General features: G+C 38.6%; 1 protein-coding gene across 2 annotated transcripts in view; it reads right to left on the reverse strand.

Annotated features, from left to right (window-relative positions):
* The window catches only part of FNIP1 (folliculin interacting protein 1), a 104279-nt gene that overhangs the window by 8577 nt on the left and 78145 nt on the right, over positions 1-17557 (reverse strand). For both annotated transcript variants that reach the window (XM_063292320.1, XM_063292319.1), the window contains 4 exons: positions 7638-7784; positions 5538-5707; positions 2012-3434; positions 641-809 (listed from right to left, as the gene is read on the reverse strand). In XM_063292320.1, coding sequence (XP_063148390.1) covers positions 641-809; positions 2012-3434; positions 5538-5707; positions 7638-7784 — 1909 coding nt within the window. The remainder of the gene's footprint in view (positions 1-640; positions 810-2011; positions 3435-5537; positions 5708-7637; positions 7785-17557) is intronic.

Consider the following 17557-nt stretch of genomic DNA (forward strand, 5'->3'; position numbering starts at 1 on the left):
ATTATTGCACAGGAAATCATTGAGACAGGAATACAACCAGCTGCTAACCTTAAAAAGCCATGGCATATGTAAAGTTAATTTTAAGGTCATATTTAATATACATGCTCTTCTTCATAGTTTATCACTACTTATCTACATTAGTAACAGCAACATCTTACTGTAGTTTTCAGTGCCAGTAAGAAGTGGAAAAAGTGAAATAATAATTAAAAACATCAACGTTCCCTTTGTAGATCAGATTATGAATCCTATTAATGCAGAATTCAGTTCAAACAAGCGGCCAACCAGATGTCTCTGAAACCTTATAAGCAGGACATGAAGGTGAGTTCTTCACCACTAATACCTATTACTCAGACATAAATATTTAACCAATGGCAACATAAATAATATCACTAGACAGTGAATGAAATAAGATGATTAGTCTCAAATTTGAGAATTAATCATGACATCAAGCAAGAGAACATCTAAAGGTTCTTAGCCTATATTAAACAAGTCTTATATATTTCTATGAAGTGGTAAGAATCCTGTCTGAATGAGATCATGAAAATTAAAGAATTCCATGCCTGCTCTAGCAGGCTTCAGAAATATTTCTTTTTGTTGACTATTGAGATATATTTCATCTGATGAATATAGTTTAAATTACCTGCACAGCATGCGACAAATCTGACATCAAACAGTGTCTCAGTTTCTCATCATTTCCTACTCCTTGCAAAACAAAGTCAGGTACGTAAGATGGACAGTAGCCACCTAGCAAGGACCTTCCAAAATTGGCAATACTGGGCTGGACAGAGTTCACTTCAATTAATTTTGACCTGAAAAAAAGGTATAACATGGGCATATATACTATAACTAGCACTGATTTCTCTCTACTTCACTGAAACACTATAGTGGGCAACTATTGCAGGTAATGCACACCTACATTCCATTGATTTCTGTGGGACTTACTTAATATAAGCTCATATACAGCTCACATCCTGTTATACTGTACCCTCTGTAAGGATCCTAGGACCCACCTTGTAACTCCTTACCTGGTAAAATACCTGGAAAATTCTGATCATTTTTACGCGCAGTTATGATTATTACATCAGTATGACTTAAGTTTTCTTGAACATAGCCAAATTTTGTTATACTGCCTGTAAAATTAGACACACACTAACTGCCCACCAATGAATCCACCACCATGTAACATTCTTATCCTGTTTTGTGTTTTTATTCTTATTTTATTTTTAACATGTTTTGTTTGGTTGTGACCGTAGTAAATTCTATCATGTAGAAGCATATGAAGAATTTTAGTGCAAACTGGGTCATCTTCACTGTTGATCAAGGTTAGAAGACAGATTAAAGACACTTCCAGTTGGATCGTAGAATAGACATAAAGAAACTATATGAACTAGTGCAGAAGTTAATAACAGTCATAGTATTTTTTTAAATCAAGTATCTTGCTTTAAATAGCCTATCCTAAATTAGGGGTATACTCCACAAAGTGTGAAAGGTAATTAGAGACTCTCTTAAATTGCAGCCTCAGTGAAGTAAGTATCACTTCCATTACTGCATTTCTTAAATTAACATCAAGAAAGTAACCCAGCTAAAATAAATAAATACATAGTATTTTCTCTGTAGAGCATGTTTTTAATCATCACACACACACACAAATTGGCTACTGTCTTCAAGACCACTATTTAGGAAGAATGTAGTAAATCACTGTGCAGGGAAGAGGGAATGGCCTTGAGGAACAGGAGGAAGGGTCGCTACCAAGGCAGTAAAAAGGGCTGAGTCCAGGGCAGATACAACCTGAGAAAATGTCTCGGACAAGACCCTCCCTAGTTAGCTCTCACAAAGATAAAGGGAGGGAAGGAAGCGGGAGCACCTTCAGACTTGCAAGATTCTGTTACTATATCTGTACAGTGACAGTAGTATTGGCCTACATGACTTTGGTTTCCTGGTTTGCTCTACCCTGAAGGGCTGACACTCACCCAGATTTGAGAAAATGTAAGTTGCTACAAGCAATACCTACCCAGGAAATGGTATGTCCTCTTCTTCTGTCCATTCTTCTTGTTCTGCCCCGTAATAGTCGCTGCTTGTCCTTGCAGCATCATGAGCTGCATCTTCACTTTCGCTGTCACCAAGGGCACTATCGGAGCTCTCATTTCTTGGAATGTCCCAATCCACACCTGGGTCAGATTTTTTTTCTAAGTTCTCCCTGTCCCCACGGGGGATAAACATAGAGAGCTTGTCTCTTTGGTCCTGCTCTGCAAAACAGCTTTTACAAGTCTCTTGACGAACAGATTCCATAAACTTACAAAATTCACTAGGGGATTTGTTACTCTTTGTACTCAAAATTTTGGGTGGAAATTCTAAGCTACTATTAGGGTCTAGAATGTTCCTTGTTGCTTTCACTGGAATATCATCAACAGTCCTGGTTACAACAGAACCTTCTTCAGTAAAATATTCAGCAAGCAAACTTGCACTTTCTGCTCTGTAAGGATTCCAGTTCTGGATCTCAATGGCAACCTGAGGGAACTTTTCAGGCATATTCTGATCTCGTTTTTGGTCCTCAAGGGTTTGTTTTTCACAGTTCTGCTCAGCCGTTGTTCCTTCTTCGGTCTCCATATGGCTGCTGTGCCTGGCCATTTGTTCTTCAGCCACTTGACTTCGCACTTCAATATCTGAATCAGGGGACATAGAATCTCCAATGAGGAAAGTCACCTTTGTTTGAACTTCAGCCATGCTACAAGGAATTGCGTGAGATGAAATTTTATCAGGTGGTTTCTTCTCTACCGTCGTACTCATTGATCTCAACAGTTCAACAGGCTGATTGTCAGAATCCATCAATTCTCTATTCTGCCATAATCCACCTGTTGGTTCCAATCCGGACTCTGGCAACGCACACGTTTCCACAGATGCTGATCCCGTGAATACTACTCTTTCTAACTTTATTCCCACACAAGGCATTGATGTCTCTTTGCACTTAACTTCAATAGGCCTTTCTTGAAAATCAGAAGGCTCTACACTGCTTTCACATGAAGCAGCTTCATCTGTCTTTGGGGTATTCTGTGGATCTTCTTTCTCCAGTCCTGAAACAGTATCTGCATCTTGACTAGGTTTAACAGGGCATTTGCAATATTTACAACTGCAGTCAGAAGTTCTCACTTCTTCAGACTCTTGAAAGGATAGATTGCTTCGGTTCTTGTGCATTGTAATGAGCACATATTCAGATTCCTCCACCTCCCCTTTTGCTAGTGTTGTGGTGATCACTGTACCAGGCATTACTATGGCTTCATCCTCTCCATTTTCCAAAAGATGAGTCTCTTGCAGCTCTGAGCATCTTATGAAGTAAGTAAGGAAATAAAGTAAACGTTGCACAAGATCTTGCCTTTTGCCAACCACAACTGTTTTTGACAGCCTCACAGGTGATCCAATAGCTCCATACAGATCTCCTGTGAGACAAAATATAAAAGCAGTATGTTGTTATATCCAGCGTGCAAGAAAATACAATGTCTTGAATTACAATGGAGATCTTCTATATAGATTAAGGGTGGACAAGCTTTCTAGCCCTAAACCAAATTGGTGCAGGGATTACAAATTTACAGACACATATTCTGTATCTCCAAAATTCAGTATTGCTGGCTTGCTGTTAAGGGGCACTGTCACTGTTCAAATCTATGGAAAGGCAGCATATCTTTCTATTTCCGAACACTGATAACAGAAATAGCCATCTAGAAAAGAATCAGTGTGCGAGAGAAGAAAGTAACATAGCTTTCCTGTCATGAATTTACAATGCCATTGAGAGAGAGAGAAGAAAAAAACACCAAACCAAACTCTAGGGCTGTGCAACCCATTCAAAGCCACTCCTTGAAGCCTGGTATGGCTCTTCTGAGATTGTCCGTCAATGCCTAGCCATGCATAAAAGTTATGACTGATAGAGGGTATCCCTCAGAACAGTTTGCATAGCACCCCAGTCACACTGATTTGTTGTATCTCAAGTTGTTACTATCAGATCAATCTGATTCTGCTTCGATGACTGTAGCCAAATACCGTTCCATAGTTTGTACAATATACCGTAACTTCTTTTCAAACACCTCTCAGACATTCTCCATTTGGAACCATTTCACATTCAGCTGTTCATTTAGTCACTACTCTGTAACAATGTAATACGTCCTGACCGTCAATTGATTTTTCCTTTTGTCTTATTTTCATTAATAGTTGCCAGAGTCATTTTAAAAATATAGTCATTATAATTGGATTCTAACTTTTAAGTTTCTAAACCATAATCACTCCTTATGTATTCTTCTACTTTATACACCTCATCACCACATCTTCTCTAGATATAGTATTAATTACAGTTTTTCCATGGATTTTAGCATTATACTGGTTCAATACTTTAGGTCAGTAATTTTACTATTCTATTATTCTAAATAATCATTTAATTGCTTTATTCCAATTGCATAATGCTAAAAATGTGGGGGAGATGGGCGGTGATAAAAATATGATAGATAAATAAATAAATAAAATGATGCCTTACTAAATTAATGTTTACGCCCAAAATTCTTAAACTTATAATGTTACTTGTATTGCTCTTTAATAATAATAATAATAATTTATTAAATGTATATGCCATCTGACTCCAAGTGACTCTATAGCTTGTTTTATTCTAGTCAGTTTCTGTGGTGTATAGGCTGCGCTGATATTCAGCCAGTTAAATGTAACACTGTTTTTCAAAGATCTGTTTTGCTGGTCAATGACTTACTGGTTTGCATAGCTGTCCAAGAAGCCAACAATGATTTTCTAGTTGGCCAACTGTGAGTTGGGAGTCAAAGTGGTTTTGTAGCTGCATAATATACAACTAAGAGCATGAATATGGGTCTCAGGTTCCTATGCATGATATTTATATGTTTTATCATGGTGCTATTCTAATTAAAAAATTACTGCACCAGAGGCAACTTCACATACGAAGTTAAGAATCATTGGACTACTCCAAATGTCATTGCTGTCCATTTGCCTGAATAACAAGAGCTACAAGGTAGCAAAATATAATACTGAGCAGGGTATAAACTTTGAAATAGAGGAATTCATTTTGACAATCTCTACAGACATGCCCCCAGGCATAATAAAAAACAAAAAAACAAAAACTGGCAGCTGTGTTGGTATCTTGTACATATAAATTCCACAGAACATGAATTCCTTAATGCATAACGTAATGCCCAACCTATTAGGATCAGCTGGATAAAATTCCAGAGTTTTGCACTTCTGAATTCTAATTTACCATATTGCTACTTCTGAATAAATATGCATAGAATCAGACTGTAAGAAGCTTGACTTGGAAATAGAATTATGCCAAAAAATAAAATTAATTTTAATTTAATTTAATGTAAAAGGGGGCTTTAGTTTTAATAGATTTTGCTTTATCTAACTTAGAATTGTTACACTGTCTTCTTTTTATTTAAAAAAACGGTTTCCTGTTTTAGTAAACAGGAATTAAACAGCTTAACAAAAAGGTATTTTGTTCATGGAAGAAATATACTGAGGTAATTTAAACATACCTAACTGTGCCCACAGTGGATTGTACGGATGACTCTTTGCCAACATGTCCACAGTCTGTGAGGAATGCTTCTCTAGAAATATTCGAATTGGTGGCTGGCCATTTGGCATGACAGTTGGAACCCAGGCCAGATGGTTTGTCAAAACTGCAGTTAGAAGAGCGGGTAAAAATCTGGATGGGAAATAAAAGGCCTACACTTTAGAAATTAAAAAAAACATATGGGATTTTGGATTAATTTACTTCTATAAAAGGGAGTCTATTATACAAGAAGCATGTCCCTTACTGAAAGAGGAGATTCAATTAAGATTTCTAAATCAGGGAATCGATTCTAAGGCACTTCCAAACCTCTAATGCAGTGTCATGTTGTTGTTTCCATTTCAAAAAAGGTACAGAATGTAGAAGTTGTGTCCCGCCTACACATGGAGTTGCCAAATTGGAACCATTAAATATAACCCCTTCACCGTTTGAATCTTTTTTAGTTCTACAATGTCACATTTTTGTAAGAATTCAAAATGTGTAATGCTAATAATTTTTAGAGGCAACTAGAATTTCAAATGTATTTATTTCTTTTCCAGAAGAGTGGAAAGTACATTAGAATTTTAACAGCACTTTTGGGTTAGCCTACATCACACTGTGCTCTCAAATAGCACAGGGAGGATCTTCAGAGTGTCACTCATACCTTGGTCACTGCTCGAATGGATTACTGAAATGTCCCTGCCACTTTCAGGTGCAATTCAAGGTCCTGATTATTGCCTTGCATGGCATAGGGCCTGGTTACGTGAGGGCCTGCCTCTCTCCCTATGCTTCCAGTCAGGTCCACTGAAGTGAACACACCCCAGGTGTTAATTAAGGAGTATCATCTTGCGGGACCTAGGAAGCGCCCCTTCTCGATGATAGTTCCTGCCCTGTGGAATGATATTGCCCCCCCCCCCCCGCCGAGATTCATACTGCTTCCACCCTTTTGACTTTCCACAAATTGCTAAAGACCTGACTGTTCTCCCAAGCCTTGGGTTAGGATGGTGGTTGTTTTGCTGTTTGGTTCTTTGGATTTTGTCTCTGGTCAGTTGTCTTCTTTTTTCTTGATCTACGTTTTCTCTTAATTTTTTATCTGTAAGCCACCTAGAGTTGCTATGGAGTTGGGCAGTCTCAAAATTGAAGTAATGAATAAATAAATAGCACTCTTAAAGAGTTACTTGGAAATCTGGATATAGTACAGCATGGAATAGCATTAATTCAGCTGTCAGCCCTATGAGTTAGGCAAATTCATGAAACATGCAGGGCAGGGATTTCAGGAATCCTCTTTATTGTAGGGTAGAATAACAAAATCTCAAAAGTCCATCAGAGTTTGTCTCTGCCCCACCTTACACCAAACAAAATCATAGCAGGTTTATTTTGAATTTCTTTCTCGTGGTTTCCTTTTTCTCATGACTATTTTTTTTTTTTGTTCCCCCTTAATGGTTTGCTCTTTTCTTCACTATTCCCAAAGCCAAGTCTACATTCCTTCCCCCCAGCTAAGAAAATATAGTTAACATATGATGTTGGACAACTGCTAGCTTTCCAGCATCTGGTTACTGAACACTTTGGAGATTATATGGTTTGGCGGTTTATCTCAATTTTTCCTTCCTGTTTGAGCAAATCTTTATTCTTTTAGTCAGCCATCAGGTCCTATTGGCTAAAATCTTTTCTTATGTCAACATTAACTATTTTTGTTAGAAAAGAATTTAATCTTGACTTAAAGAGGCTGAAAAAAGACTTAAAAAAATAATTAGAAGTTGTGTTTCAAGTTATTGTTGACTAGCTTCAACATCAGGCAACTGTTTTCTGTTTCATTTTTTTGTTGTTTTAATGTTAGTTTTTGATTTAGAATTGAAAACTAGGCTACACTTCCTAAATATTTTAATACTTTAATACTTTTTCCATATAGATAGCCATCTTTTAAGTTGCTTGTCTTTATTTGGTATTTCCAGAAGGCAGGATAAGGAAGTCACTGGTTTGTCACTGACTATTTTTGACAGACCAGCTGTGTTGTTTTCCTGCAAATGTGCTATGTTTACCTTTACTACTATAAAGCTAAAAAGCAAAAAATATAGGAATGCTTTACTGGTTCTTGGAAGCTTGTTCCATCAGGAAAGTAAATTCCTTCATAAAGTGATGGCAGAGTTGGTTCTTCTCTGGCATTCCTGACATCATCGTAAGCCAAACTGGTTCTGTAATCCGTGGCATAGTATAGAGATTACAAATTGTTGTTCTAAATGGCAAAAAAGACAAGATTAGGTTACCAACATAAATGTTACATCACAGAGCTCAAGGAGGCATTTTGTACCAGAGTAAACCATCATTTTTTTAGTTACCAAAGAATGCACAGACTTCCTGGGAAGCCTCACCTTCCTGCTTTCAGCATCTCCTACATACTGCAGATACTACAGCACCCCATTCAACCTTAGAACCTTCCTTTCTAGCCAACTTTATATCTCCAAGTGCTTCTCTGATATTTCTGTCTGGATGCCTCATTGTCATCTCAAGCTCAGTATGTCAAAGACTGGACTTCTCATCTTTCCCTTCTCTCCTCATTCCATCTCCTTACCCATGTCTTTCAACTTGCCACTTATATTTAGTTGAATGATGACCAGATAGCATTACTTCAGAGTAATTTATATTAAGATTTTTCTTTTTTACAGTATGATTAAGTCTTTAAAGAGCTCTCTTCAGATCTAAGCAACTTATAGTCATTTACTGTAGAAGAACACGCACTTTCCTTTTCAAGAATCTAAACTAGATCATTTAAAATGTGTTAAAATGTTAAATATAAAACATGAATACTCCAATCACATCAATCAATGAACCATGTATCTCTACAAATGCAAATATATTACTAGCATGTAATACCAATCACTATATAATGCCACAATGAAATGATAATGTTCATCTTTACACCATGTATTTGTTTAAGTGGACACATATGAAAGATGGATCACATGAGATTTAAAGCAGGCCACAAAGGAAAATAAGTTTCTTCTAGAAGATTTCAGCTTGTACAGTATGTGGAGAATGATACCTTCAAAGAAGAAACAAGACAGGGTTTCTCAAACAAGACAAAGTCCCTATGTAAACTAAATGAAACAATGGCACATCATCAGAAAGATACCAAGATGTATGAGAAAAGAGGCAAGGGTTGGAAGTTATAAAAATGTATGGGAACTGTAGCTCTTTAGAGCCATCATTTAAAACAAGGTACAGTGCGTGGTAGACAGCCAGTTTGGTGTAGTGGTTAAGGCACCAGGCTAGTAACTGGGAGACCGTGAGTTCTAGTCCCACCTTAGGCACAAAGCCAGCTGGGTGACCTTGGGCCAGGCACTTTCTCTCAGTCCTAGGAAGGAGGGAATGGCAAACAGCAAACATTTACATTTCTGAAAAACCTTGTCAAGAAAACTGCAGTGACTTCTCTAGGCAGTCTCCAAGAATCGGACACAACTGAATGGATTAAAAAAAAAAGAAACCGTACATGGTAGATATTCCACTTCAATTCTTCTAGAATTCAATGCTAGCTTGACTAGCTAGACTTGGAGTTGGATAGGTATGCACAGTTGTGTGAATAGAGTTTTTCATTCACAAAGTGAACAGCAGAAATTGTAAACCTAAGTTTACAAGTTCTGAGTCTTTGGATAGAAAAGAACAAGTAGCACGGGAGAAATTCTAAAGATCTTCTTTACAATACTCAATGTGACTGCTCATCTTGAACAAGCAGCCCTACTTAATTCCTGTTTGCTCTAATTGGCTCAATTAGATATTTCCTTCACACCATACCTTTTTGTACATATGTATTATCATAGTTATTGGTTCAACTCAACAAACTTTTGTCTATGATTGTGTCTTATTTAGGCAATAAATAAATAAAATCTACACACAGTATCAAATGCTGTCAGTAAATCTAGAATGCTATAAAAAAGTTTAGATGTGCCTTCAGTATTTCTTCATCATCATCACCATCATTTCTGTGAGGTTTATCAACAATATTATATTTCAACTTGTTCTTCATGGCCATATTAGTTGGGAATCCGGGGAGTTGAAGTCCGATGTATCTGGAGAGCACTAAGCTGGAGGAAAACTGCTCTACTGCAATTAAACTAACTTATGCACCACTGAACTAACTGCCTATTCTTTTCCTGTTTACCTCTCTATTTCCCTTTCTTTTTTTCATTTTTTTCTCTTGTACCTATGTTCAGACTGTTACTTGCTTGGGGAAGAGTTTGCCATTTTTAGATAGCATCATGTTAATAGACAAATAAATAAAAACAACTTTTCTGTTTAACAAATTCATGTAAGATGGTAACACCATAGAAGGATAGAAAATCACTTATTCTGCAGACAAGAGGAGGTTGCTTGAAAACCTACAAATCCAAGAAAAAACCCCCACTAAGATTTGAATACCATTAGCATCATTATTGTTCCAAACTTTTTAAATCATATAACCTCTCAAGCTGTATTTACTTCATTTTTCCTTTTACCACTGCATGCAGTTTAGAAACAGCCACAGTGATCTGTTTGATCTTGCCTTGTCCAAATGCTACTGCAGTAGTGTTCCACTATCCTTAAAGATTACTGAGAAGGGAGTGTGTGTCCATAAGCTCCATACTATCCAGCTGGGAATTCTTTAAATAACAAGCGAAGGGCTTCTCACAGAGTAGAAAGACTGCTACAGAGTCTAGTAAAAAATGGTGAATTGTTTACTATTAACAATACCAATGTGATTCAAACTAAGTCCCATGTAAGAGAGGATTAGTATTAGCAGTTCTAAAAGGTCCTGGAGATTATGAAGATGTGGAGGATGTGGATAGAAAGAAACTGCTCATCATCCTCCAAAATAGATAGGCAAGGGGCTCGTATAGAAACTATTCTGTAGTATTTTTTCTATAAAATACAGGGTTGTTTACTCTTTGATTGCTAAAGCCTCAGAAAAACTCTTTCCCATCCTCTACAACCTTCTGTTTGGTGATGCTGGGCATACAGACTGGAACATTCCATTTTGCTTATTTATTGCATTTGTATACCACTGACTTCCCTGCATTCAAGAAGACCTTTCCCAAGTTCATTATTAAATTTAAAGCAGCGTTAACCATAAGTTAACTTTAAAGCAGTGTTAACCATAAGTAAAGCAGCGTTGACCATAAGTTAACCATACGTAAAAGCAGCGTTAACCATAAATAAAATCATAAGTATGGTACAGCAAGTTTGTGCGTGTGCTGCATATGTGTACTTGGGTATGAAAGAGAGAGAGGGAAAAAAAGAGTGAAGCTGGGGAAATAACGTATGAGAGATATGTAAAAGAAAGTTTGGAGTTCGCCCAGAATATATAGACAGATAAATGGAGGGGAAGAAAGCCAGCGACAGAGTCATGAACAAGAGAACAACATACATTTTTGTCAGGAACTGTGACTGCTAGAAGTGATATTCAGTAAGTCCATAGTTTCCCTTCTCCTGAAATAAGTCTCCAACAGTTTTCTGGCTCTTGATGTACTATCTGAGATTATCGTTTAGGATGGGGTGGGGTACCAACCATTTTTTTCTGGAACGGCAGCTTCTGGCATCTTTCATTATTAGCCATGCTAGTTGGGACTGCTGGGAGCTTTCCTTTAGCTGTATCATACATGTGATCCAGCTATACATGCCCTGAATGAACACACAGATAAGCTGAGTAGACAAGGCCCATAAATTAGAGGCTGTGCTACAGTGAGAAAGGGTAAGAGCAAGACTATGGGCCACCTCAGGGTCACAGATCATTTGCATTCTCCTGTGGAACAGTGTTGATTCTGTCTTCATATCTACAATCTAGACCAGTGTTTCTCAACCTTAGCAACTTTGAGATGTGTGTTCTTCATCTTAATGAAGCATTCGTGGTACAAAGAACAAGGGCAGCCCCCTCCCAAACAGTAACACGTGTCAACACCAACACGGCATGGAACTAGTTATGATGTTCACAGGAACACTGAAACAGGAACCATGACATCCTGCCCCCCTAGAAAAAAAAATTAAACTACAAAACAGTAAATTACAAAGGAAATTAGGGCTGAGGTTTTGCAGAATAAGCAAGATGAAATTGGCGAACCAAATCAGGAGCGCTAAAGTGTTGAGCAAGCACCCACTCAGGATGGGGAAAATGTTTCCAGCGAACGAGGTATTGCAGGGAGCCCCGAAAGTGACGGGAGTCAAGGACCTCCTTCAGTTCGAAGTGTTGGTGTCCATCAATCATCAATCTGACTCTGGGGGGAGGGATTGGAACTGTTTAAGCTTTAATAGTTTGAAAGACCCACGTTTTTGCCATTCTCAGCTTTATGTGATGAGTGCCTACCCAAGTTTCCTACCAGACTCACACAAGAAGCTTATGGATATCTGATTTATGACTGGATAGTATGCAAGTTCAAGAGCAAAGCTGAGAATGGCAAAAACGTGGGTCTTTCAAACAATTAAAGCTTAAACAGTTCCAATCCCTCCCCCCAGAGTCAGAAAGAGTCCACTCCCTGCAGCCTGCTGGTGTTCCTAATGGTTCCTGCTGATCTTCAGGAAAGTGTCCTTGAACAGGCGAGATAACCCACACAGACATTGCAGTGTCTCTACATCAGTGCCTGGTACGAAGAACAAGAGCAGCCCCCTCCCAAACAGTAACACGTGTCAACACCAGCATGGCATGGGAACTAGTTACAATGTTCACAGGAACACTGAAACAGGAACCATGACACACACACACCCAAAGTGCTTGAAGTGGAAGCTGCAGCTTGCATAATGGAAAATCAGCTGATTTTGCAAAGCTGAGGTGGAATTCCAAGTTCAAAGCAGCCTCCTGGGTCCCATTTCAGCCTCCTCAAACCCCAAAGCAAGCTTTCAGAAAGCTTCCTCAGTTTGAATAGTCCGTAGGTTCGTAGGGGGTGGGAGGGAAACAGGAGGAGGAAGCAGAGTTTCTGTTTTAAGCCTGAGATATTAAATGATTTGTTTTCGCTGAAAGGCTAGCTCCAGTCTTGTGACTCCTTATTTACTATTCTGGTAACTGTGGCTGCATCTGCAACTGATAGTGTTTCCTCAGAGAGATCAGATTCCACTGGCCGCTAGCCAGCAGGCATGTGACTGCAGCGAAGGGAACCCTCCGTGCCAGATATAGAAATAATTTGCACAAAACACTAGGCAGAGGATTAACTGGCCAAGGGCGGGTGAAAGCCCTGCCTTGCATTTCTCCCTGGTTCTCTCAAGCTAGGCAAATGGCATGCATTATTCCTTCCTCATCAAACAGCATCACAGTGTTGCAGCCAGAGATTATGTAAGGTCCAAAGCACATCACAGACTATTTCAATTCTTTCTTTACATTTAAATTTTAAAAGACGCTGGGAAATCACACTTCAGATGCCCCTTTTTCTGAGGAAGGTTTAATCAAATAAGCGTGGCCAGGATTTAGAAAAGAGAGTAGGTGCGGCAGGGACAGTCACGGCTCAAAAAGGGAAGTGATGCACATCCACAAAGAGGAACTGGGATGAAAGTAGCACAGGCTAATTGCAGAGGTACACATATACGTACATTCTAAGCAAACCTATACTTAATGGGGATGATTTGTGGGGCAGGTTAGTCACCTGTCCAGGTGTTGATTAGTGGAAAACAATGTCAAGGCCCTTGTAGTTTCTTCTTTTGGTTCTTCAGCTATGTACCAGATTTAGACCAGAAAGAAATTGTTGTCCCCCATTATTATAATAGTAAAAGGGTGGTGGTGGAGGAATCAATTAATGTGACAGTGTTTGGAAACAAGGCCACATGCTTTTCACACTGCTCATTAGATATCACACCATGCAGACTGTGGTGTAATACAGATATCCACAGTTCAGCCAAGCTGATATTTTGTAGAGAAAATCCTCTCAGAAGATAAAACTCAGAGCTTATGTCTGTGCTCTGCTTAAAAGCTCTATGTTACCCCCACCTTTCCCACAGTTGATAGGACAAAATCTTCTCATTATGAAAGAAATGGGAATGAGATGTTGGCAGGGCTTTTGCATTTCCACATTGAATTTTTGAAAAATTATGGTTTTAACTTAGCATCCCGACCCAGATGCTTCTGGATGTATTGGAAGATAAATTCCATCATCCCAGATACCATGGTCAAGAACATTTAGGGATTGGGGTAGCAACAGTTAAATCCATCTAGCAAGAAAGAGGCACGATTAGAGAACATTGCTTTATACTTGACCAAGTTCAAACTGAATTGAAAGACATTAATATTGTGCAGTTCTTACCATCTTAGTTTACTTATCTCCAACTTGTTATCTTATTAGAATATATGTCTGTATGTAATATTATTAATTATAAGATTAGATGAGGTTCTAATTGAGAATTCTGCAACTTGCAGTCATAACACAAATAGTACAAGGTTGGGGAAGGCTATTTTAGGCAGTAATTTGCAAAAGAGGAAAACAGCTCTAAATTAAGTACTTAGGCAATGTAGGTCTTGGAGGAAGGACACTATTTATGTCCCCTTTAGTCCCTCTTAAGTTTTCTGTGATGGAGATCCACCATCTTAGTAGACTTCCCCACAGATGGTACAAGAGTGAAAGCTCCTCCTTAATAAAAGCCAACCATTTTGAACCTGGAAAAGCCAAAGCATTGTTAATAACCTGATTTGTTTTGTGCTTATTTTTTTTCCACAGTTTTTGTGCACCTTTTTTGCTTTTAAATAAGTACCACATTTGTTCTGGAAAGGAATAATTGTATTTGTAATGTTGAGGTGTGCAGAGGAAGCTTTTTCTTGTCTTTTGGCACTGAAAAATGCATGGGCACTTTGGTAAATTAAACAACGGGTCATGCTGCACAATTTGTTCTTTAATGTAAAGATTCTCAGGATAGTGGTGGGGTGTGTTTTAAAACCTTGTGCACACTGGCTTTCAAGACTCATGAGATGTTTCCTATTTGCAATGTTTCTTCCTTTTTCTGCATATTTTCCTCTCCCCATGGGGATACTATTTAAAAATGCAATACCCATAATAGCTGTTGAATGCACATACCAGCAAAATTGTCGCATAGCCTCCTGAGTACTGGTTGTTTAAAGCATTGACAGACTTAAATATTCTGTTTAATTACAGCTAATAAATGTACTGTGTAACATCACAGCAAGGTATTCATAAAGATCAACATTTCCTGCATGGAAATACATTAGGACTGGAATTGTTGTCTTTTTTAAAAAAAAAATGCTGCCTTGGTAAACGTCTTGGCAAAGATCTTCAATTTTTGGTGGAACGCAGTAAATTTACGATTCTCTTTAGAGTAGTTTGAAATGCACACTAATGTGCTAGTGATCTGAATTCTCAAAAACAGAACATCAGTTGTTCCAGAATTCTGTAGCCAGATTGTTGGCAAGTTCACAGGATACACGTATTTCCTCTGTTAAAACAAACTCCACTGCCTTCTGGGAGCAATTGAAAGTGCTGGTTGAACCTCAAAAGGCCCATGCAATTTGGGATCAATCTAACATACCATATTTTCCCCTAGGACATTGCCAGGCCTTTCAGATCTGGAGGAGGAGTTCTTCTCCAAGCTCCTCCCAGGGTGAACTCATCTTTGATGGCCCTCTCAGTGACTGATTTAAGTTCTGAAACTAGTTTCTTCCCTGCTATGTTTTGATGACAAAAGCTCCTCTACTCTCTCTTTAGTACTTAAAACACTTTGAGGCAAACCAACATTTTTCAGATTTTTGTCAGCTGCTCCAATGAATCATCCCCACCCACTAACTTGCCTCAGACCTGATAAAAATATTCATATGCCAAAAATAAACCTTATCTTTATCGTAAGGCTGGTTCCTTTAAAAACTAGGTTCTTTTGAAAGCAAGGCAGACTCACGCTGGTTTACAATTCCTTCCCCTCTCCTAGCATACTCACATTCCCACATACTCACACAAACAAGACAAAAACTTTGGAGGCAGTCTTTTTTAAAAATACATGATCAGTGAAGAATGGAAAAGTAAGAATGATGCAATGTTACCAGAGCAGTAAAACAGGATCCTTTATGCTAGAAGCCTCCACATTTTACTCCCTAGTTTTACATTTTTCAAGCTACTTTGTAACTTGTAGGCGGTAGAAATAAGATTACAAGACTCTCACTCCACAGAATTTATGAAAAGCCTATAGCTTTACAAAAAGAACTTTCCTCTCAGGTCCCACAAAGATGAACCTCCCTGTGTGTGTATGAGTTTATCTAAAGAAAAATGCAAAAACAGAAGCAGCAATAATGGTATTTTGAACCATTCTTGCACTGTGTACGAACGTCTATACAGGCACATGAATGGGCATTATCGTCTACTGGTGCATTTGCTAATAAAGGGTTGGACAACCTGCAGGTCCACGACCGTATGCAACCTCTAAAGTCCTTTTCATAGCACCCAGCCCCCACTCTGCATTTGTTGAAAATATCTGTTAGAGTTTCCCATCATGTGGAAACAGAAAAATACTACTTTAAGTCCTGATACAAGCTTGGTAGAGGGTTTTTTAAACAAAGAAAATCTTGTATGCCTAGGCATTTTGACTCTTTACAAAAAAGATTGGAAAGTGAATTAGCTGATCTACTGCTAACATACTTGATAGACTGTGCACAGCTTGCAGAGCTCCAAACTTCCCACTAGAGTGTCAAACATTTTGGCAACAGTAGCTCTTCTACACATTAACATGATTAGTTAAACAGTAAAATCACTCAGAGGTAGTTTCATCTCTATAATATTTTGGTTTCTATGCACCTGGCTGTGGTGCTGTAGAATATTTACTGAACTTCAGAACTCTGGGCACACTACTGGCCAAGCCCTTCTCTACCACCCACCCAACAAATTGCATAATCAACATGTCATGTGTTTAAAGATTTAGTCAACACATCTCTCAATTATACACAATAAAGCGGACTGATTTTTTTTAAAATGTTTTCACTCCATTTATTCCTCCACTGAGGTAGCAACTCACCCCTTTTTATTCAGTGTTCATGAGGGTAAAGGGAGAGAGCGATTGCAAAAATCAGTTCCGAAACACAACCCAAACACAGGCCTAATCAAGGATCAAATGAGAACTGCTCCTTCCAGAGATAAACAAAGGAGGAGTTAGTAATTCCCCATTCCAAGCTAAATCAGTGTTGCACAGCAACCCTATTGGGGTGCTGTTTGCCTTGGCTGTGTATGGCTGGATGGTAGCCAAACTAATAATATTAAAAAATACAGTGCACTACAAGAAAACACCTCCTCTCCTCAAAACCTCCTAAAGTCCATTACATGACACAGTGTGCTGCAGCGTACAGATACTTGCAGATTTATTCATGTTAAGCAGCCTTTTGGGGGAAGAAAGCCAGACCCCTTTAATGACATGAACACTGTTACTAACAGCAATTCCATAAAGCTGTCATCCTTTCCTTATATCCATCAGCAACAAGTTCACACTGGAGCATAAATAGGAGGCTAGGAAGGCAGTACAGTACAAGGGCAAGTAATTTTCCCACTGAAGCATTAGCCTATCCTTCCCTCCCCAGTCCTAAGAGTTTCCTTGTTGCATTTGCTTTTGCAGTGAAGAAAAACCCAGCAACTATGTCAGGAGCATGCTAAAACTACCCCTTCAATCACTTCTAAAGAAGGGGGACAATGTCAAGGCACGATGGCACTTTGGCTTCAGGAAGAAAAAAGAAGTATCTCAGATGTCAGCAGGCAGAACAAGAAGGAAATTCCCGCCAGTGGGATCCTGCCAGCCTTGCATCTCTAGAGAAAATGCTTCAAAGTGGTCTTCAGAATTTTCTCTGTGGCATCAGCTGTGCTGAAAGTTAATCAGCAGAAACCTTCAGAAGCTAAAGCCATGGGAACACAGGGATGCAGCAGTAAAGCCAGATTGGCATCGTTTAGCCCTCCTACTGTATGTGGAAGGAGTTGTTATATGACATTAAAACATCAGTAGTACACCAACTGTCTCCAGTGGCAGATTGATCCTTGTTTCCACACAGTCCTACTCCGAGTTCTACATTCCAAGGTGATA

This window comes from Candoia aspera, chromosome 2 (assembly GCF_035149785.1).
Source record: "Candoia aspera isolate rCanAsp1 chromosome 2, rCanAsp1.hap2, whole genome shotgun sequence".
Taxonomy (NCBI): domain Eukaryota; kingdom Metazoa; phylum Chordata; class Lepidosauria; order Squamata; family Boidae; genus Candoia; species Candoia aspera.